The sequence below is a fragment of the Chelonia mydas genome, chromosome 2 (assembly GCF_015237465.2).
Source record: "Chelonia mydas isolate rCheMyd1 chromosome 2, rCheMyd1.pri.v2, whole genome shotgun sequence".
NCBI lineage: Eukaryota > Metazoa > Chordata > Testudines > Cheloniidae > Chelonia > Chelonia mydas.
Genome location: NC_057850.1, coordinates 4,904,824 through 4,928,838, shown reverse-complemented (window position 1 = coordinate 4,928,838; position 24,015 = coordinate 4,904,824). Strand labels below are relative to the sequence as shown.

Here is a 24,015-nt window from a genome sequence, read left to right as displayed (position 1 = left end):
GTCCCGCGTTTGGACCACGTCACCATGCTGCCATTTAACAATTCCCCCGCAATCACGCAGGAGACAAAAACTAAACCAGAATAAGTCAGGAAGAGAGAGGAGGCAGAGAGGGAGCCCAATGCAATATAAATGGTGTCAACAGGTTCAGAACAACAAAGTTTAAAGGGAATCTCTTCGGAGGGAGAAGCGTTTACCTACCATGGGCACATCGTCTCCCCAGGAAAATGCCTTCTGTGTGTGGGTAATTTCAAGACATTTTTATAATCTCTACATACAGTATGTGTATATTACTTCTTCTAGGCAAACATACAATAAAGTCCTCTGCACTCTGTGGATGCATTCCTTTTCTGAACACTCATGGAAATTAGATATTTAGACACCATTAACTACAGCTGTGCAAGTGACTGTGTTTTATTTTCTGCTAAAAATGTACAAAGCAGAAATTTTTGTCAAAAAATGTTCATGGAACTTTAGTTTTTATCAAAAACTCCCCCAAAACTGAACATTTTGGGATTTCAGTTGTCAAAGGCCAAACGTTTTTCAGGTTTTTGGTTTGTCAATAAAAACCTGAAAAATTTCAACAAATGGAATGGTTCTGACAAAAATTTCTGCTTCATAAAAAAAAAAAGAAAAGGTTTTGATGAAAATTTTTCAGCCAGGTACTACCTTGGTAACGCTGGGAATAAGGAGAAACTTTTGATCACACATCAGAGAAAGAGCAAAGCCACAAAGCAGCAATTAGTTGCACAAACTCTTCATTCACCTTTATTTAAATATCAAAAAGCACCAATTAACAAAAGACATTTAGTATCAACAGTGACTATTCTTTATTAAAAATAGCTTCCTTTAACACATAGCTAAAGTTTCACACCAAACAAAGCCCAGCACGAGCATAGAGACCACAAAGCGAAAGGTAGTTTTGAACATACTCCGTTTCATGGCTCTTCCAAGGAATATCACCCTAGTGGTGACGGACACAGATTCTCACGCTTCACAAGCCTGTTACTGCTAACTTAAATCCTATGCTGCCCAAGTCAGTGCTCTGGCTCCTCTTGATTTTGCAAGCAGTAAGATAGCATATTGACATCGAGGGCAGAACCCTTCACATTGAGTGGCACTACATTCCCATGTCTGCTAGTTCAGTTAGACGTAATTGCTTCTCTAGTCGGGGTCCACATTTTCAGGGGGTTACAGAACTTCATTTCTAAGATCTTGGACCTGGCCTAATTTCCCCAACACCCTTGAAACAAAACAGTACGATAAGGCTGGGCTGCTTAAACACACTACGAGCACAATTAAACCTGGATCCCCAGCTGGCGTTAACATGTCTAAGCTGTACCGATGTACCCCAGCCGAGGAGTCGGCCTGAGAAGTGGAGTTGTTGGGGCTGCCTGATTCGGAGGATGCTCCAAGATGCTTCCCATTGGCACCGGAATGAGGAGCAGTGGCAGGGAGTTGACTGCAGCCTTCAGAGCTTACATCTGAGGTTTGCTCCCATTCATTTATGTGCTGAATGTACCCATGCACCAGGGAGCAGCCCACCCTACAACCGGACTGTGTGGAAGGGGAGAGCGGGCAACCGCAAAGTAAGTTCAGCTATCATTTAGCCCCTCCGAAATCCACCGGCTCCCCTCCATTTGCTAAAGATCTTCTGGACCAGCCCTACCCCCAACCTTGGTGCTCCTTAACAAACTAGGAAACACCAGGTGGCTCTCACGGGGTATGTCTACGCAGCAAAGAAAAACCCGCAGCTGGCCTGTGCCAGCTGACTCAGGCTGTGGGGGTGTTTCATTAAGCCCGAGCTCTGGGTCCTACAGCCCAGGCTCCAGCCCGAGCCCAGATGTCTACACAGCAGTGAAACAGCCCCTCAGTCCAAGCCCAAGTTGCCGGGCACAAGCCAGCCACGGGGGTCTAGTTGCTGCGTAGACATACCCATGGAGGAAGGACATTGTTTTTTAAGGGGGAAATTCAAAGTCATTTCCACATTGCCTGCCTGGGTAACACAGAAAGCTGGAGTCATCTCTGGCTTTCACTTCAGTGTCACAGTTCACCAGGGAGGGAGCAGGCGTTTGCTTTTGAGGGCTGGAGCTAGGTGGGCTGTGTTATCCGCATGCAACCTTTGAGCATGACCCTTCTTGGTGGCTTATAATACATGGCATGACTAAGTGTGGGTTCACGTATAACCGTCAAGCACTCAAGAATCTTCTGCCCAACGTTCTCATCTGTCCTTTTAAATCCTGCGCAGTGACACCACTGTCCAGAGGACTGCACCAACGGCAAGGCAGCAGCAGGGTGCTGGGTTCACTGACCACTCGGATGGAAGTGTCCTCGTGCGAGGGCTCTGGGTGTGACAATGCCTAGATGGGTTGTCTCGCTCCAACGAAGGATGCAGGACGCAGCGGGGTCCACGTGGCAGTTGTACAGTAATCACAGAATTTTTGAGAATCCCAAACGGTTGCATTTAGTGCTGTCGATGTCACCGTGTTTCACAAAGGTGTGTAACATCACAATGGGGAAACTGAGGGGTCATGTGCCCAAGTCACAATTGGGAATAGAACCCAAGTCTCTTGATGCCCAGTCACCTACCCTAACCCCTGGACCATGCTCCCTCCCTGCCTCTGCTGAGCACAGAGTGAGCCCACGAAGATAGCAGTGATTTGTGCCAAAGCATTCGGGTTTGGAAATTAGTTACATGGCAGCTTTGGTTGTACTTCGTGCCAGTGAATGTACATGATCCGAGAGCTGATACGCTGGGCAGTTGAGCGAAACACTATCTGTCAGTCCCTCCTGGAACAAATCCTGCAGTGTAACTCACACCCTATAAACAACCAGCCTCAGCCCCCTTAAAGAGACGTTTCTTCCTGAAAGTTTCAGAGTGGCAGCTGGTACTTGGAAAAGTCAGAAGCTCTCTGAGCTACTACAGCTTTCCAAGCCTCTGCATATATAATTTCCCCCCGACAGGAATCTGTCCTGCCCTGGAAGTAAATACGGTGACGTTAACATCAAGCACCAAATCAAAACGATACGGTTACATGGTATCAACTCCATCCCAAGCCCTGGCAGAGGAACGAGCCAGTCCCCACCCCAACACCTGAACTGAATTGATCCCCAAGGAATCTAACAGGCTCAAAATTCCCACGGCCGTAGATGGGGGCAGGGAGCTAGAGCAGAATATGGGCCTGGTGCTGGAGGTGGGGAGCACCACCTGTGAAGGGCTGAGCACCCTCCTCACATGCTGCCATCACCAGGAGTCAAGGGTGCTCAGAACCTTGCAGGATCAAGCCCATTGTCCCTAAAGAGGATTGTTAACCTTACATCATCCTACCCTGGAGCAGAGCAAATGAATGGATGAGATAGCCAGCGGCCCTGGGTGTTAGCTCAGCCTGGATGGTGCACCAGCGGGGTTGAACATTACGTCTCAGCGATGCTGACTCACAGGTAACACATCGCATGGCGGTAACACAGGCAGGCATGTACAGACCAGGATAGCCATGATCTCTGCCTGATAAAGTCAAGGAAGGAGAACACTGCAGAGCAGAGACAAGCAGGGACCTGTAACTGTCCAAGCAGGGACCTGTAACACCAGCAGAGCCAAGGAAGCCTCTACCGTACAGAACACACAACAGCTTGGCTATAAAATATATATCAAGGCAAGAAACTTCCCTGGATCTAACCTCAACCAGCTACTGACTTACTACGTGACCTCAGTTTCACTCGGCCTCCTAGCATCTCTGTCGCCCCTGCAAGAAAATGGGGTAAAAAATAGTTGAAACCTTGGTGGAAAGACACACAGACATTACAGACCCCTCTGCAACCACTGCAAACCTGAGGGCGAAGCATCTGGCGGCTGACTGTCCCCAAGAGAATACATTACAGGCCCTTCTCCCGTCACTGTGAACCCGAGGATGCTGCACCTGAGAGCACAGCTCCCCCAGGGAAATATGTTGCCAAAAGACCTTGAAAATAAAAAGTGCCTGGCTACTGGATTTGCGAGTTCACACGCAAACTCTGCTTTCTTCCCGTTCGCTGATAAACACGCTGACCGAATCCTGTGCATGCCTCGCAATCCAGGGGTTTCCAGGGGGGCATACTGGTGACGCCGGGGCAGCACTGTTGGCTCCCTGGCTACGCGGTCAGTTGGGTAGCAGTCGGCCGGAACATATGCGTGTCTGTATTTTATTTACACACAGCAGTCCCCGTACGCTTTTGGCAGGCGCGAGGGTGAGAGATTTCGCTAACCTCCCATTGCGTGTGTCGACGGAGGCTGCCCGTCTGAGGAATGAGAACCAAACCACCTGCCCCAGAGTTCCATTTAATGATACCGAGCTACTAACTAGGACACCCTACTAGAAGAGGGAGGAGTTTGGAAGGAGACAAGCCCTCTTGGTGCTTTCCTAGGACCTCTCAGTTCAGGATTTTCCTTTGCCCTGTACCCTCTGTATCTCCCCATGTCAGGAAGGTCTAATGGGGAAACTGAGGCTGGCTCTTAGTCATAAGATGAATTTGCCTTGATAATATTTACTTCTCCAGCCTCTATCTCCCAAGCAGCAATGATGGCCAAAGTTTGCCTTCAGATATTCCCATTCAGCCCTCATTGTCTTGCATAAGTGTGACCAAGAGACAAATTTGGCCCTAAGGTCCACTATCACCGAATGCTTAGACTATCCTCTGACCTAATTCCAGGGGACCCCACCGAAGCAAGGTTCTCACTGACCATTCCCTGCGTGTGAAGTCCTACTGGGGATCTTCCTGGCTGCCGTAGATGCTTTCGATCTTGAGGTCCTAGCGCTCCCATGATGTGACATGTCCTGTATGGATCTCCTTGGCTTCACTGCAGATTAGGTTATGCCACTGGGATTTCTTATGGGGTTCTCAGTGCTTTTTGCATGCTGGATCAGATGGTAATGTCTGGATTTGATAGGAATTTCTGGAACTATCCTTGGAAACTTAGTGACACCCATTAAAAATCACCTCCACCCCCTAAAGTTTAAAATGATGGAGACAAAAAAAGAGAAAAACTGCACCTGCAGTTCTCCTCTTGCCGCGCCCTCGGTAAGTTGCCCGGCCAGCACTCCTCCACTCTGCAGGAACACACATCGACAGGATGCTAAATCACAGAGATAAAGAAACGGAGTGGGGAAAATAAAAACAGCACAATCAACTGGGTGTTTGCTAACGACCCCCCTCATGCTCCCTCCGTCCCTCAGTGCAGCGAGGAGCCGGGGAGGAAATGCTGACCTCGGCAGATTGCAATTATAGTTACAATCAATCTTTTATTAGCTTGTTGCTCTGTGGTGAAGGGAGGAGATGAGCCAGGCAGATTCACAGAAGGGGGGAAATTTCACCGCTCACCGCAAAAATTTCAATCAAACTCCATGGCAGCTGGCTTGATATGCAAAGTGACCGAGAGATGCTACCGTGATGAGTAACTAACGCTGCTGGAGGAACTTTGGACGATCGGACACCGTGAGAGAAAAAGGCATCGGCATGTGATAACTGTACCTTTATACTAATGCAAACTGGATCCCAGCTCCAGGTCATCTCCTGGGGGGCGAGAGGGATACGTGACAAAATGTGTCAACGTCAAGCAACTCAGTATCCACATTACGCATGCTGAAAAGTTGCGAACTCTTTTTAGCAAATGTGTCTGGTTTTAACTAGAGACAGGTGGAGGCTGCTCAGTCTGGATCCTGATTCTGAATGCCCCAAAGCTGGGCTTTGGTTGGACCTGTTTAAAGAGAGTGAAAGTCAGACCCAGATCACACTTTGGATTTGGAATGGTCCCAAGTTTGGGGTATCTGGATCCAGGGGTCCGGCTCAGGCCAATATCAGAATAGGAGCCCTATGAGAAAGGCAGAGCTGGTGCAAATGTGTTTGGCTCTGGGGGGTGGTATGGGTCAGCTCTACATTTAAACCAAATGCTGGTTGTCTTGATTTCATCTCTCAGCACAGCACTGGGGCTCCATTTCATTAGAGTCTGACCCACAGTAAACACACCAGTTAAAAATAAAGAAACCAAGGAGCTCTGAATATTACAAACTCTTCTTGGGGCCGAAGTGGATTTATCCAGGTGGGCATTTGGCCTGTACATTTGGGAACTAAGCAGACAGCGTCTCTGACACACTAAACAATCATTATATGAACCTGTGAGATCATTAGAGAATGCTGGCTTCTAAACCAAGAAAACAGGTTATTTTCCCTGGACCTGAACTGAACGACCTGGAATTCAACACACATTGAGAAGGGCACTAAATCCTTTGTGGGAGGCCCATGTTCCATAAATACCTGTGTCCTTGCACCCTGCTATTACCACAGTGGAGAAGAGGAGAAATCACCACTAACAAAAGTCTAATTCAGAGTCCTCGGTTCCTCTTTCTTTCCTGACTAGATACTCTGTCATCCTTGGCTTTTACAAGCCTCGTTTTTCCCCTGGAATACTTAACCAGACTGCTTTCCTCGCCTCTTTGCATGAACCAGATACAGATGGGAAAAGCAGCTGGATCACAAGGCAGCGCTCACTGAAAGCAGCGGCATGGAAACCACCACACTGACTACAGACTTCACCTTCTGTCTTCTTAGTCTTGCCGCATCTCCTTGCGGTTTCCTCTCCTCTTGGAGGGGTACAGGGATGGGGGAAGGTGAGCGCCCTGCAAAGCCCCACCGCACACCGCAGGATCACAGGGTTTTCTTAGGCCCTGTCAGCTGCAGACAAATCACTAGCAAACAGACTCCTCCGCGTGCATTAGATATTAGGGGGCTTGCATTTCCATTTCAGAAATGCTTCCCCCCTCCCTCCCCAACACACAATATTTTTTGGCACAAAGGCATAACTGTTTCTCTGAAATGGTTTCAGAGCTCACCTCATGTGGCTGTTCTGTTTGGGTCACACATATCCCTTAAGCACATGGCTACAGGAAGCCACAGCCCCCTTGCGCACCCCTCACCCACAAAACAAATTCCTATCCTGATGGTTGTAAGATGCGCACACCCTCATTTCTAGGCAATTGCTGCAGTTCTTGGCTGGCTGAAGTCCTCCAGCCTCTCATCATGCAGTATAATTTCCCACTAACAGACAGCACTGTTGAAATATACCCAACTGGGCAATGCGGCTTCCCGGCACTAAAGAGAAACAGAGTTAGGTTTCTTTAATCCCTGTGCCTTCTTCAAATCTCTGTGAGGAGAATTACTGCAACGGCAAAGCTCCAAACACACCACCAAGAACCCGGGTGCAAAGGGCTGCAGGTATGATCAATGGGCCCCACTTAGCCTAATCTGATCACAACAGTTCATTCATGCTAACTCAAGAATGACCAGGCAAGCTGAAGTTAAACAGGGGCTTGGGAAGGGGGTTGTTTTAAATAAACCAGATTAAAAGATCATTTATTCCAAAATTAAAACGCTTACAAAGCCGCCTCCCTGCGCGACGGGGCTGGGGGAACCTGGGACATTTACTGTTACCGGGTTCCGGGCCAAATGAACGTATCGAAAAGGAACACAAATCAGGAGGAAGCCTCCTCCCGTCTTGCTGTCCTGAGGTAGGTGCCAGGCCTAGCCTGGCCGCTGCGTTTCCTGAGGCGTTCGGCTGCTGGACTGTTGGATGGACCAGTGCATGAGGAGGCCGGAGAGATGCTGAATCCAGGGAGCTGACCTCACAGCCTGGGCTTGATCTGCAGTGGCTTCCCTGGAAGGAGAAGGAGAAAGCGGAAGGTGAGTGTTATGGTGACGTTAGTAGCTGGCAGTTTGGGAATATAAATCTATGGCAAAGGAAGTGGTTAGAGGTGAGCCCCAGATGCATTGTGGGAAGGGCAGAGGGGTCACAGCACTGGAGAGGATAGCTATGCACACATGCTAGACGTATAATTGGGGCTTAGAGGGGCAAACTCTGCTCCCTTATCCGTGGCCAGGCCCCTACCTGCACGGGGGAATAGGATTCCGGGAGCACCACCTGGACACCGGGCGGGAGCTCCCTCCATGGCCACGCACAGTAAGGGATCTTACAAGGGGGCCAATGGATCATCATCTCAGCACAGCCACTGGCCATGATCTCCATCCCCCAATGGCGCTGTGATAAGAACAGGGGCAGGGATAGCTCAGTGGTTTGAGCATTGGCCTGCTAAACCCAGGGTTGTGAGTTCAATTCTTAAGGGGGCCATTTAGGGATCTGGGCCAAAAAATGGGGATTGGTCCTGCTTTGAGCAGGGGGTTGGACTAGATGACCTCCTGAGGTCCCTTCCAACCCTGATATTCTATGATTCTATGATGAATAGGGGTTAGCCTAGACTGAAGGACAGTGAGAGCTCCCTGTCCTCATCTTCAAATCCTCCGCTGGGCCAGGAAGCTGCTAGCTCAGGGGCCATCTCACCTTCTGAGCACACTGCAATATACACCTGGCTGAACAAGCTGCCTCACAGCGACACCCAGCATGGAAGGAAGTGGCCACCAGACCCCCACCACTAGCCAACCCTACAATTTGTTTGCCAGGGAACTGAATCACAGCTTCCAAAACGGGGTCTCTCATGTGAGCTATGAAAAGTGCCTATGGATGCGCTGGGCAGAGCAGAGCATAATGCTAATACGTGGGAAGCTATACTTTGAGCACACTGCCTACCTGTGGGCTGTGCCAATGCAGGGTGCATTTTAGACAGTCTAGTGGGTAAGACGAGGGGTAAGAGCTCAGGGCACTGTTGTTGGCTCTGTTACTCATTTGCCATATGAGCCTGGGCACGTCACTTAACACAATACCATTATTTCCTCTAGAGCCTCAGGTTCCTCATCAGTACACTGGAAATCCTATTTCCATCCCTTGTCATCGCTAGTGATTGCAAAGCGCTTCGGGATCCTTAAATGGAAGGTCACCTAGATGAGCACTGAGGGCCATGTTACAGCTCTGACTAGGAATTGTGTGTGTATTTTACTTACACACCCACCCACCCCCAACACGGCACTAGCCCATATTTCTTGGCAGCTGTGAACCACTGGAGAATTCCAACCCTTGGGCAGATGCCATCCGGTTGACTCCCAAAACAAATTAGTGGCATTTAGCGGGGCTGCAGGGCAGCAGCTGCTGCTAAGCCAGTGTGACTAACCCTCTTTCACTGAGCTGGAGGTGGGGGTAGGCAGGCAGTGTTACTGGGGACAGGGCAAGGAGTGAGAGTTCACATCCATTTTCACTCTCGGCCCAGCCCCCAGGGTCCCACTCAGTCCCACCTGGGCCTAGAGCTCATCTTTTGGGCTCCCCTTGCTCCACTGCTCATACCCCTTGGCTTCCTTCTACTCCCATTGCCATGCCTTCCTCCATGCTGTCTCCATCCATGAGCCACCTCCCAAACCCGGCACACTGGGTTCCTAGTCTCTCCTCATGCAAACCTTCCCGAAAGGCTCACTTCTAACACCAGCCCAGGGCAAACCTCTCCCCACCCAACTTCAAATCAGGAGAAAGGAGAGAGACTGGAAAACTGAAATAACCCTAAACTTGGGTCTCCCAATGCGTCTGGTCTTACCCGGCAGTGCCTTAACCTGTAAGCAGCCAGGGGCAGGGATTGTCTTGGCAGTGCCAAGCTCAGGATCATTAAATGAGATTTTCCACAATAGGAGCCTCTGCTATGAGGCTAGTGAGAGAACAGGGCATGGGCCAGTGGTGTGAACAGAGGGGAAGGAATCTGGTTTCTAATCCTGCTTCTGTCATTAGAACCGAGCACTGGAAAGGACCTGCTGGGTCACTGAATCCAGTCCCCTGCTATCGCAGGCCACCCTGTCAGATCATCCTGGTCAGAAATTTGCCAAGCTCCATCTTACAACCAGTTCGGTTATTTGCTCCCCACTGCATGTGTTGGGAGGCTGCTCCACAGCCTCATTCTGAGGGTTAGAAGCTTCCTTCTAATTTGCAGCCTCAGTGTATTGATGCCCAGTTTATTTGCATTTGCTCTTATGCCGACATTGTTCTTCATCTTAAATAGCCCTTCCTCCTCCTTAGCATCCCCCGCCCCCCACCCATGTATTTATAGAGAGCAATCAAGTCTCCTCTCAGCCTTCCTTTTGCTACATTTCCGCCAAGCTCTTTAAGTCTCCTCTCATCAGATGTGTTCTCTGCTCCCCGGAGCATCCTAGCAACGCTCCTTCTCTGCAACTCCCCTGTGCCCTTGGGCTGGCTGCACGAGCTGCACGGGTGTTGCAAAAATCTAACGAACATGGCAATGTTTTTTGGGGAGGGTATTTCCTCATTTCAGTTTAAAACCAGTATTTGCTCTCACTGCATGAGAGAGCTAGGAAGCTAACCTAACTAGAAACCAAGTTATAATATTTCTTAATGGGGAGACAGTGTTGCTCAGTGGATAGTGAACTTGATGGGGACCCTGGAGACCTGGATTCTATTCCTATCTCTGCCACCGACCTGCAGAGTGACCGTCCCCTCTCTGTGCCTCAAGTTCCCCTCCCATCTTTTGTCTCTCGTCTATTTCGGCTGTAAGCAGTCTGGGGCAGTGTCTCACTGTCTCTGTACAGCAACTAGCACAATGGGGTCCTGATCTCCATTCGGGCCTCTAGGCACTCCTGGAACATAAATAATCATGATAATAAAGTGAAACTGACCAGTCTAGTTGCATCGTACAACTTTAGTGACATGCAGAAAGCAAACAGACAGCATCAATGGGGAGAAAGAATTAAGGTCTGAAAATATCTTTCAGCTCCATTTAAAACAGTGCAATTGCATTAGGAAGTCAGGACTGGCCAATCCTTATTGCAGTATGTCCCTGCATTGCTAATACCATATACAAGAGTGTATCATACTGGGGCAAGGAACCTGCTGGAATTATCTGTTTTTTTAATGGCAACAGCTCTCTAGGCTTTTTAGAGAACTATTCCTTTAACCTTAACCACCTTGTCTCACCACTGACATCAAAAGCAGCCATGTGGTTGTGTCCCTGCATTACTTACTGAAAACGTCGTCCTTCCCAAACTGCCCTGGATTTACACACGCCTCATGGTAACAAGAGTCCTTCATGGGAAGGCTAAGCTGCAGAAAACAGCATCGCTGAGAAATGCTGATTTCTGGTTCTTTCACAATGGGCTGGAAGATACTGTTCTTCTTATGTGGCATCTCCATTTCTGGAGGTTTGCAAGCATGGTAGCCCATGCTGTCCAGCTCTCTGCTAATCTCTTTGTGGATGAATAATCCTTTTGATCCACGTGGGACACCACATCCCCCATTCACGGTCTTCTTTTTCTGCCTGGTGTTGTTCTGCACCAACTTTCCCTTCCAGTGCCCATAAACATGCATCGCCCACAGACCTCTTAAAAGTATCCTGCAAATCAAATCTTTCTTTACGTAAGATTGCTAACTACTGTTTTCCTAGTTCCAGTCATCTCCAAGACCTTTTCACTGGCTACGTGGTGTATCTAGGATATTTTCACAATTCTTCTGTAACACCATCATTTGAAGGATTGTAGTTTGTTTATTATGGAGTGTTTGAATGTCTACGTTTCACAGCCGTAATTTAACGCCAGCCTAATGCAAGTTTTTAAGAGTTGGAATTTAGTCTTCAGATTTATGACTCTTCTCATCAGATGTTTATTCTTCAGGGATGTCTCTTCCCCTCTTGCTATTCCAGTGCTGACGTCAATATCCGACATTCCGTCTTCTGTAAGATACCGCTCCCAAACCCCACTTCGGCCGGCTCACAAAGAAGGTGTGATGTTTACAGAAACCAGGCTTGGATGATTCATTTTCATTAGAGTGATGATTCTGCCTTAAATTCATTACCTACTTATAGCAATCAGCCAATCTATGTATATAGATACCTCTGACCTACACAGACTCAGTCCCCGAGTGGCTATGTTAACAGCTGTGATTTCCTGATGCAGCGAATTTATCAACTGAGGGCAAGAGTGCCCTGCACCCACTGATTCCAAAGGGTTCAAAAGGTGCAGTTACTTTGCTGGGCCTGCTCTATTCTGAAAGTACAGGATGAAAAGAGCTGCTCCTTGCGCAGAAATTACGAATTGCCTGCGGGGATAGAGCACGTGTCTAAACCAGAGAGCTCCCTGCTCCCAGCCACACAGGGACTTCCCCAGGACTCCAATAATTTCTTTAATATCATCGGAGATTAAGCATTCTGATATTAAAGAGTGAACTTTATCCAGCCGCAGATACCAGCCACGGAGTGGGATGGAAAGTGGCTTGCAATAACACTTTGTGCTGCTCTCGCTCCTTCCCCCTGAGGATCTCAGAGAGCTTTAGAGACATGCATTCACCTGCTCAACACACAGGCTGAGACAGGCCATTTCGGAGCGTTCAAAGCCCGGCTCGGACTCAGGGGGAGACAAGTTCTCTGCTTTCGAGAGCACATTTCACCGAGAAGCCACCACGTGGATACCGATTGTAGCTAGTCCCACTTCTTCCAAACTCTCCTCCCCTTCTATCTCTTCACCACACAATCATTGCCTAGGGCCAGTACACCCACACTTTAGGTACAAGATAATCAACCTCACCAGAAGGCACCACCTCATTTCAAATAATCTGCTGCTATATCAAACAGCTGACGCTCACCTTTGCCAAGGGGTAGGCTGACATGACACGGCCGATTATCTATTAACAACTCAATAAGGACATTATACGAGTGACTTTGTGGGCTCCTCAGAGTGTAAATCCTCCAGCTTCCAAGAAGCAACTGCCTTCAGTTCTGTGCTACCATGGAGTACTACTGCTGGGGAGGGGGAAGATGGAGCAGCCTGAATGCAAATGACAGCACTTGCTAGCCCCAGGACTAAGCCTGCTAGCCCAGGTGAAGCAACAGGTCTCCACCTTGTACTGCTCTGTTTAACGGTGCATTACCAGTCCGCTTGCTGGTTCATACACTTTGCAAACAGAGATGGGCTTTTCTTTCTGTTTTTCTCCACATTGTAACGCCCATGTCATTTTCTGCAGTGTTTGAACGTGTGCTCTTCCCTCTTTTCCTTATCTGCCCTGCCTGCTTCCCTCCTTTCTGCTCATTATATACAGGTTAGGATGCAGCCCTGGGCTTAGGGGACAGACACCCTCCTTAAGTGTCCAGCATGCAAGGAGCTAACATTGGTTTCTTTATTTGCTCTGCTGTATTTCCTGTCCCTCCTGCTTTCCCCTCTCTCTGAGCTCTGAACTACTTTTTAAATGTGTCCTCCCCACCCCCAGTTACATACCTATCTGCACCCACTCACATGTACGCACACCCCCACACCTATCTGCACCCATTCACACACATGCACACACACACCTATCTGCACCCACTCACACACCCCCCCCCGCATACACACCCCTATCTGCACCCACTCTTACACCTCCCCCCGCATACACACCCCTATCTGCACCCACTCTTACACCTCCCCCCGCATACACACACCTATCAGCACCCACTCACACCCCCTCCGCATACACACACCTATCTGCGCCCACTCATATGCACACACTTGCATTTGCACACTTATCTACACCCACTCACATTTATGCATACCCCACACCTATCTGCACCCACTCACACATGTGCATATGCACACCTATTTACGCCCACTCACGTGTACACACACACTCCCCCGCATACTCACACCTATCTGCACCCACTCATACACACACTCCCACACCTCCATACACACACCTATCTGTGCCCACTCACATGTACACACACCTACCCCTGCATATACACACCTATCTGAATCCCCTCCCCCGCATACTCACCTCCCTACAAATGCTCCCAGGTTCCCCAACCCCGCCCTCAGTTCTACTCCCTGGCCCTACTCACCCCAGGATCAATGGGATCACCAAGCCCTGACAAGCAGGGCAGCAAAGCATTCATCAGTTCCAGCTCCCCCAGGGATCTGGGTCCCCGAGAAGTTGCAATGGGCAGTAGGTCAGGGGCTGGCCAAGTCCCCAGCATGGGGAGAAATGCTCCAAAGAGGAATTAAAGGGGGGGCTCCTTCAAACTGAGGGACTAACATTGTCTGAGTGCTCTGAGAACTACATGGTGGCAGGGGCTGGAAGCTGCATCTGAGCACCAGCGAGCAAAGAGTTAAGTCCAGGGTGTTCTGGGTGGTGTAACAAAGGCAGCTTGGGGCAGGGACAGTTCTACACCCAGCTGCTGTGAATTCACAATACAGTGCAGAAAACAGGGCCTGGCTGAATTCCAACAACCGGGACGGAAACCTGGGGAAAATCCTGCTGCTCTGCCCCCAGCCACACACTGCCAGCGCCCGAGTGAAGGTGGGAACACAGCTATAGGGCAGAGCCCAGGAAACACCCGGCCGAAAGCCGCACACCACGGCTGCGCAGCAAAGGGGAGAACAGCTCAGCACACAAGAGCTCACCAGCAGAAAGAGCTGGGATGAGGTGGTGTTTCCGGGAGTTCGTGGACAGCAATGACAACTCAGCGATAGAACTCCGGCGCCCCTAGAACATCGGGCTGACACTTTGGATGCAATACAGGCGTTGGGGATATTGTTTGTGCAAATCGGGCAACACTATTACGTATCTAGATCAGTGGCTCTCAAACTGTGGGTCGGGACTCCGTTCTAATGGGGTCACCAGGGCTGGGATTAGATTTTCTGGGGCCGAAGCCCAAGCCCCACTGCCCAGGGCCGAAGCCTGAGGGCTTCAGCCCTGGGTGGCGGGGCTCAGGTTACAGGTCCCTTCCTGGGGATGAAGCCCTTGGTCTTTGGTCCCTCCCACCCGGGGTGGTGGGGCTCTGGCTTTGGCAGGGCTCGGGCAGGCTCAGGCTTCAGTTCCCCTCTTGGGGTCGTGTAGTAATTTTTGTTGTCAGAAGGGGGTCGCGGTGCAATGAAGCTTGAGAAACCCCCAATTTAGATTGATTCCTTCCAACTGATCCATATGAGTCCACGTGTCCTGCTCCATCCAGAACAGTGTGTCTCAATGACTGGTCCATGGAACAGCCCTGGCCCCGAAGATCTCCCTGATGCAGTTTAGGAAGGCAGCCAGCCAGTCCCTGGTATTAGGTTGAGAAACACTGGGTTAGAAGACATGAATCAACCATTGCCCTGGGCTGTGAGAGATGAGTTTGGTCCCGAGGCATCACAGCTGCTGAACCCTTTGATCTTCATCAGCTCTGATGGGTATTCATAGATTTTAAGGCCAGTACAGACCATTAGATCAGCTAATCTGACCTCCTGGATACCACAGGCCCAGAACTTCACCCTTGTACTAAGTCCATTTACTTGTATTTGGCTAAAGCATCTCTTCCAGAACTGCAACCAGTCCTGCCTTAAAGACACCGGGAGATTATTATTCATTGTCATTTGTACTGTCGTAGCACCTAGGAGTCACGGTCCTGACCCACTGTGCCATGCTCTGGACAAACACAGAAGAAACAGACAGCCCCTGCTCCACAGAGCTGACAATCTAAGTATAAGACAAGAGACAACAGATGGAGACAGACAGAGGAGTACAATGAAACCATGACCCAATATTGGACAGGGTGCGAGACAGTGGGCTCAGGATGCCAGCAGCTTAACTGTTGTCATGATTCTTGGTGGCATCACAGCAAAGGAGAGTTTTAAGGAGGGATGTGAACCGTGAAGGGGCCTTGCAGAAGTTTACGGAAAGTTCCTCCCAGGTGTCAGGGACAACGTGGGAGAAAGCTCTAGAGGGCTTGTTTGAAAATTTAGCAATTGGGCAATAGATGTTGGCGGTGCGCTACTGACTGAGAGGGTAGGTAGAGTGGGCACAGGCCAAGAAGTGAAAGTGAAGACAAGCCGCTTGTTTGAAGGGCTAGAGAAGGGGGAGTCACCGGTGGAGGGAGGCAAAGAGAAGGGCTCAAGGATGGTCCAAGCGACGGGCTAGGAGAATGGATATTCTCAATCGATAGGAGTGGGGCAAGGTTGTCTTCGTCAAGGCCAGAGAACAGGATGTTGCAGTAACTGAGACTCAAGACAATGAGAGCTTGGACAAGAGCTTTCTCTGTGTGGGTGGATAGGAAAGGCTGGACCTTACAGATGTTATGCAGAACAAATCTGCAAGGCTTAGACAGAGAGTGGATGTTTGGACCTACATAGGGGTCAGAATCGAAGATACGCCCAGGTTCTGGGCCCGAGTGACAGGCAGGATGGTGCTGTTGACCACAGTGGTCAAGAAAGTAGGTAGCAGGGAGGCTTGGGTTTGGGCGGGGGTGGGGAGGCGGAGAGGCAGATTAGGAGGTCTGCTTTAGCCACACTGAGCTTCGGCTCACGTCTAGACATCTACAAGATGGACAAAGAGAGGCTGAGACTAGTTTGTACAGAAGGTGGCAGGCCTGGAGCAGAGAAGTAGATCCGAGTCATCAGCATAGAGACAGTAGTTGAATTTGTGTTTGCAGATGAAATTACCCAGAGACAAGGTGTAGAGGGAGAGGGGACTAAGGACAGAGCCCAGAGATAGAAAATCCACTGCTTCCCTTGGTGGTTCGTTCCAATGGTTAATCACCCTTGCTGTTCAAAATTGTATTTTATTTAACTTAATCTGTCTGGCTTCAGCTTCCAGCCACTCGTTCTTTCTCTGAAAAATTAAAGAGCCCTTTAGTACCTGGTATTTTCTCCCCGTGTAATCAGATCACCTCTTGATCTTCTTTTTGATCAGCTAAACGGATTGAACTCCAAGTCTCTCACAGTAAAGCATTTTTCCAACCCTCGAGTCCTTTTTGTGGCTCTTCTCTGCACCCGTTCCAATTTTTCATCACCCTTTTAAAAATGTGCACACCAAAACTGGATGCAGTCTCCAGCACTGGTCTCACCAACGCTGTATACAAGCTCCGCTCCCTGGTCCCAGGGTAGCATTAGCTCTTTGCTACGGCATTGTGTTGGGAGCTCGTGTTCCATTCTTTGTCCGCTATGACCCTTCAATCAGAGTCACTGCTGGCCAGGATATAGGCCTCAATTCGCAGGCACCCCTCCAAAAGGCCATTTCCCTGTTCTGTGGCCTCTTCTTGGTCTGGTGCCAGCAACCCTTGCGAGTCAGCCAGATGCAAGAGACCACCAGCTGTTGAGCTGGAAGAGAGGGAGAGATCAGGGACAGGAATGGAGAATGATGATCTGTGCAGAAGGCTGGGCCAAATTTTCCAGCTTCCGCATGTCAGGGGCTCGGCAGAGCCCTCTGCATTTTGTACGGCATCTATTACCCTGCATCGGTGCACTGGGATAGTTTGGCTCTGCCACTCAACACTTCCTGGACCACTTGGGAAGTGACCGAAGAGCCAAGTGTTCTGATGCCTGGAGCGAATTACCACCTAAAAGCATTTGGCCATCCCTCCTGATCAGCTGAAATCTCCTTAAGTACCTCTCAGTACCGTGCATTAACAGTGGAAACAAGATTGCCTTGTGGCCCTCGCGCCACAGCCCATGGGGCACTTTCCCATGGGGACACAGCGCCTCTCAGCCATCAGCCCAGGAAATGCTCAGACAGCTCCAAAATGTACTGGGTAACAGACCCGCCCCCCAGGGCGGAGGAGGGCCAATACCATCGGTGGCTCCTGCTGGAAAGTCCCCTCTTCACCCTGCCCTGGTGAAGGAAGTCCCCTTGGAACCAGAGAGGTAGGACCATTTTAGACCAAAGCAGATATGGGCCATCCCCAGAGACGGGGAGTATTAGATCAAAGCCAATGCCCAAGCAAGTGCTACCCTACCATGCACATAACGGAGCAGGCTGCAGCTGTCCTGCCTTCAGTGTGTGGGTGCAGCTCATAGAAACCAGTTACGCTGTGCAACTCTCCATCCTGAGCTGAACCCTGAGTGTTAAAGAGAAGGGCAGGTGCAGGCTGCGTTTAGGTTGCAGGCCATGCTCCCGGAGTCCCTGCTTTAGCGCTAAGCGTAACCTGTCGGAGCAGCGTTTCCACAGTGAAGGACTCCCAGGCCCTCCTGAGCTCATTTTCCTTGTACCCCTCCCCACTCCCTTCCCTACCCCCAAGAGCTCTTCAGATGGGACACAAAGTTGCAACGCTTGAGCTCTGCACACACCGGCTCCAGCCTGCTGGCTGGAATTCTGCAGTTCTAGGAATCCCGAGGAATGAGGCTCCTCTCACAGGCCTCTCTGCTGGAAGCCAGTAGGATATAGTCACCCTGTTCCCAAGCACGATGGGTGCTGGGCTGTACAGCTGGCCATTCCTGCTGACAGCGTCCGCATATGGCAGGAGGCCTGGACCCGGAGGCCACAAGAGAGCGCTCAGGATGCTGATTAAAAAAGCATTACAGCGTGCACGCCGGCGAGCTGAGGGGGGAACGAGAGAGTAAGAGGTTTTGAATGTGTAGAAACAAATGGCCCTCCCACAGGAACACAGTCGGGGATGGACGTGGTCAAGCGAGTCTCTGGGGTGATCAGGAATTTGCTGCTTCGTTAGACAAATGCACAATTGGAAAGGGATGGTTGGGTTTGTGTGGGCCCGCATGCTGCACCGGTTAAGGCTGCAGGAGAGTGGTGAGCTAAGAATCCCATAGGCAAGGGGAGCAGATGGCTGCCAGCCCTGGAGCTCACCCTCTGGAGGGGTAGCAGGTTTAAATTTCTTGGCATGCCGATGCTACAGGGGTTCAGGTTTCCAAGCCCCAAGGGCAGAAGGGCGGGAGACCCCATACCATTAACACAACAGACCTTAACCTGAGCACCGGTGGTCACAGCCCCTGGAGGAACGTCCACTAAAATGCCGCCTTGCATTCAGGGGATTCCTCCCTTGGACTCTGCTGAGATTTCATGTGATGAGGGGGGAAGATGATTACGGGTCACGTCAGGTGCCTCAGCCCACTTGGCCCCCCAGTGACTCATGTGGCCAAGGGTGGGGAAGTCTTATTTGTCTTTCCTGTTAAACTTGGCAACCAAACATCCTCAGGGTGTCAGTGGCATTGATTCATGACTTTTGAGCTAATTTATGTAAAACAAAGAGGGCTCATTTAGCACCTTTCCACCCTTAATATAACACCCATACATCAGAGGGACGCACAGCAGTCACTGGGGACTCGGCAATTAGTCACCTTAGTGGACTAAGACAGCTTTAAAGGCACAGTGGCAGAGAAACAACCAATCCCATGGTCCACCCCCCCTCCTCAAGGGCAGTATCATATACCGGGGCATTTACATGCTTGCATAGGGGCACCTTTTCCAGTCTATCCCTACTGCAGAAAGGCCCTAAAAGCACTTGACTAAAATGATAATACTTTGGTGCTTATGTAGCATCTTCCATCCAAGGATCTCAGTGTGACTTGCAAACACTGGTTCTCTCTGGGAGATAGACGATTAGCCCCGCTTCACAGGTACAGGGAGGGGAAGTGATTTGCCCAAGGTCACACGCTGAGTCAACGATAGTGCTGGGAACAGAACCCAGGAGACTTGCTTCCAAGCATTTGATTTACCAGATCAAACTTCTTGCCTACACTTTCCTGAGCTATGAACATCCACACCACAAAGTCTGCTCTCTCCTGGTTGGAAGACAAGCCACCAGAAACCTCCTTACCAATACTTTAGATAACCCAAATAAGACTGGACCGGACAGGGTATGGAGACAAAAGGATGGTCAGGGAGTGAGGGAGTGAAGAGGAGAATGGCATGTAGGTTGCAAAGTCCGCATTTCCAATGCTTGAGTAAGACAGAACAATTAACATACAGCATTGATTGAATGGAAACCCATCTGTGAAACTCACAAGCACTGCACTTACTGGGCGGAAGAAAGGTGGAGGCAAGCAACATCTGATGGCAAAAGCAGAGTCTGCAAGAACTCAGCGAATCTGCACCACGAACGACTAAAATCGGGAGCTTCCAACGAGAGCTGCAGTCAAGCCATCTGACTCAATCCACTTCAGATGGACTAATTAGTGGTGGAGAGGGAGCTGGGGAGAGGGGAATTGAGGGGAAGAGCAGAGGCAACCCCCCGCCCCCCATCCAAGGCTTGACATTAAATAAATAAATAAACAAACAAACTAAGATTTATTGTTGCAAAACTAGCCTGGCAATATTTCTGACCGATAATATTGACAGGTTAGTTTATGCCGGAAGATGGTGTAGAATAAAATAAACTGAGTGAAGACCACATGATTCGAGAGAGTCAGTCCATAGAGGATACTTACCTTAAGAGAATGTATTTACCATTCCTGTCAGCTGTGTTTTCTTAGCCATCTGCAGGGGGGGTGTATTTAATCATGCTGTATGTTTCCTTCCTCTGCTGAAGGACAGCACCCAGCATCAGACCCACCGCCATAAATTCGGGGAGGGGGTATTTATTTTTTATGAGGAGCTATGAAATTCTTAGAGGCATGTTGTAAAATCGCCTGTCACTTCCCCCCAAGAGGCTCTGATGGGATGTTAATCGCTAAAATTCTTATCTACGTGCGGCTTGATCTTAATTATGAATCTCAAACAGAGGAGAGGGAATTTAAAACCAAAAAACAACTGGGAAAAACCATTTGTCATCTTGGAGGGACAAAAATTGTATTAAGATTTTTACTGATCTGCGATCCTGTCATCCCCTTTAACATACTTTTCACACTTTCCAAAGCAAAGCAGGAAGGATCCAAGAGTCAGGGAAGCTTTGACATGGGACAAACTTTTTTTTGTACTTAGGACACAGCTGAGAATGTAAACAGCTCCCACTAGCCCAGCATGGGCAGGTACAAGGTGATCCCAACAAAGAGCAGGTGGCTTCCAGCCTTAACACTTCAGATGATTGCTAAATCATGATTACACCGCTGCAATTAGTACTAGTCAGATCAGAGAAACCACTACGATGAGTGAAATTATTTCTACTTGGTCTCCCCAGGCAGCAGGGGCACTGAAGAGGCACATGGTGAGACAAGTGATGTTTACTGCTGCTGAAATTCCAAAAGTGAAAGGGGTGAAAGCTTTAATCCAGTCTCCGAGTCCACTTGCCCTCCAGTCCAGTGGCTCCTCTCTTCCCAATGGGTCACAGAACTCCTTGGCAGTTATAAAGCACCTGATTATCCCAACAGCGCCTTGGTGGCAGCAAAGGCATCAGACTAGCGGCTCTGGAGGGTGAAGTGGTATAACACAGGTAATGTGTGCTCTGCCCCACGCTAACCCAGCAGGGAGCTGTCTGAACCCACTCTAGGAGGCAAAGGGGAGCTCTCTCCATGACCCATTCAACCTTTGAACGAAGGACCAACAAGGTGTCTCCAAGTGTGCATCGTAATGGTGGTTTCCATCACATGGATGCTGATCTGCCGGAAATGGTGCTCAGTCCTGGCAATTGCTTTTGGTCAGAACTGGACACAGCTAGATTTGAACCTGCAACCTCGAGGTTAAAGGCTTAATTACCAATCCCCTGCATGTAGACTCCTCCATCTCATACAGTGGCCTGGCAGCAGTGGCGAGTTTCGTTCACTGTACTTCTGAGCCAATCATGACATTTTTTACATAGTGCACACAAGGGAGAGTAAATGTTTTCTGGAATGAGCAACCTAGGCCCTAAAGGAGGAAGACATGAGACCAGGGCACCCAGTACTACACATCATCCCACCAACATGGCTGGAAGCCTTCCATGGATCTCCAAATACCCTCTTTGTTGGCTTTTATTTGTCTAACTCACTCTTCCTTCCTTTCTTCCCTTCTCCATCCCTGTCCCCACCTGTTCAGGGCTCTTTTCCAGCCTTCACTTCCATTTCTTCTCCGATGAAGTGAGCTGTAGCTCACGAAAGCTTATGCTCAAATAAATTTGTTAGTCTCTAAGGTGCCACAAGTACTCCTTTTCTTTTTGCGAATACAGACTAACACGGCTGCTACTCTGAAACCAAACATTTCTTCTTCTGTTATAGTTTCCCCAGCACCCACTTGAATAGAACAGGACTTTAACACCTTGCGGCAGTGAGTCCTACGAGTTAACAATGCGCTGTGTATACAAGTTTTTCGTTTGATCAGTTTCAAAGGAAAACGGGGATAATATTAAACAACTCAGTTACCTCAGAGCAGGGCTGTGAGACATTGTTAGCTAATACCAGTACAGTACTTTGAACGTGCAAAGAGCTATTTAAATGATAAATATAACGGACGGAGAAATTTAGAGATTTTTTGAAAACATCTTCACAAAACTTTTGTTGACTACATTTAGCTTCCAGATGGTTGTGTTGATTTTTAAATAGTTTGGCTGGGTTTATGGTCGGTTCTATATTGTATATACTTGGTTTTAAAGATTACTTGGTGCTTTCCTGTATGAATTTTAGTATATAATTAACTTAGCATCCACAAGTGCCTCAACTAATGCTTCAAAATACACAAAATTCAAGACAAGTGAGAAGCTGTTTTTATGTTGAAACCAGTTTCTAAGTTCTGACACTGACTCCAGCCATTGCCTTGAGAAAAACCCCTTAATCTCCCTGCCTCAGTTTACCTAGCTACAAGAAGCAGGAGGGGAGATAATATTTACTTCCCTCAAAGGGATTCTGTGAGGGTTCAATCATGGCACAGTGCTTTGAAGAAGAAAAGGCTCCCACTGACTTTACTGTGAGTTGGACTAGGCACCGTAGGCCTACGACTGCTGAGTGAATGGCAAGACCAGTCATTTCCAACACATCCCCATTCGCCTAAACTAGCTGCATCACCTCCATCCTCGGGTGTTGAGTTAGCATCGGAACGGTCAATCTACCACTTTTCAAACGCACTGTCAGGCCCTGAGGTGTATACTTCCATGGCTCACGTCACCACAGCATCTGAGCACCTCGCAGTCATTAATGGATTTGACCCTCACAGCACCCCACTATTATCCCCATTGTACAGATGGTGAACTGAGGCACAGAGAGGTTCCGGGACTTGCCCAAGGTCACCCAGCAAATCTGTGGCAGAGCAGGAAACTGATTCCCCAGTCTTCAAGTCCCCAGCTATTGCCCTAACCACTGGCCATCCTTCCTACCCCCTGATCCTGCAATCTAATCCATGCAGGTGGACCTGTAACACCTCCGTGGAGCCCCACTGAAACCTACAGGCAGGTTCCCCGTAGGACCCAGGTGCTCTCTTTAGAGCTTCTGGGGTATCTGCGGCCCTTTGCCACATTCATTGCTTAGGTTTTTGCACGAATACATTTCAGACCTCTCCAGGACCATAGGGGAGAGGGCTTTTTCTTATAAGTACTAGCCCTGGCCTCCCCTCAAGCCTGTATGTGAATCAGTGTCAAACAGGCTTCAAATCTGTCAGGGGGTAAATTACACAATAATCCCTTGCTCTTCTATAGAGCTTTTCACCAGTAGATCTCAAAGCAATTCATAATCTTTCATGTATTTCTCCTCCCCACACCCCTGGGAGGCAGGACAGTGCTGTTATCCACATCGTACACATGGGAAGCTGATTGGAAGTTCGGCGCCCAAATACCTTTGAGGTTCTGGGCCTATGTCTTGCCCACGGTCACACAGACAGTCTGTGGCAAAGCAGGGACTTGAACCTGGGTCTCCCGATTCCTCTCCAGGAGACACATGGGGCCATTGAAAAAGTTTTGCTTCCACTTTGAGAAACCCGAAGTATATTAATGATCTCCAAAGCAATAAAAAGTTTTTAAAACCCTAACCCATCTAAATGAACAATTGCTTTTAAATACAATGTAATCTAATGCTCATGGGGAATTCAGCCAAATAAGGGAACATCCAGAGGATGGAAAGCCTGCCCTGACTGGAACAACAGGCTCCACAGTCATTCTTTTAACAACCAGTTGACAGGGTTGGAATTAATTTCTGTGTGATCCTACAACACATTGGTCAAAACTCAACAAAGGGGCTGAATTTTACCTCTGTCCTCTTCCACATCTTTCCCCCTTTGCCCAGCGACAGAGAGACCCGACAACTGCAAACAAAAATATATTCTCTTTTTTTGTGCATGGTAGATTCTGCAAATTGTGTGATCAATCTTGTGCCGCATTGTGCGTGCCTTCACTCTATACCACCCTCTGTATTTCGGGAGCAATGCAATCTATCTTCCGGGAACCAGGTATATAATTTCTAGTTAGCGAAAGCTAGGATAAGAAGCCCCTTTTTCATTATGATGATTGAACTGCTTCCAAAGAGAAGAGCGGGGCTGGATCGCCAGCC

General features: G+C 49.1%; 1 protein-coding gene across 3 annotated transcripts in view; it reads right to left on the bottom strand.

Moving 5' to 3' along the window:
- Window positions 1–738: 738 nt before the first annotated feature.
- Window positions 739–24,015, bottom strand: part of ZC3H3 (zinc finger CCCH-type containing 3) — a 340,425-nt gene continuing 317,148 nt past the window's right edge. For all 3 annotated transcript variants that reach the window (XM_043538977.1, XM_043538978.1, XM_037891897.2), the window contains one exon: window positions 739–7,681. In XM_043538977.1, coding sequence (XP_043394912.1) covers window positions 7,650–7,681 — 32 coding nt within the window. In that variant the 3' untranslated portion in view covers window positions 739–7,649. The remainder of the gene's footprint in view (window positions 7,682–24,015) is intronic.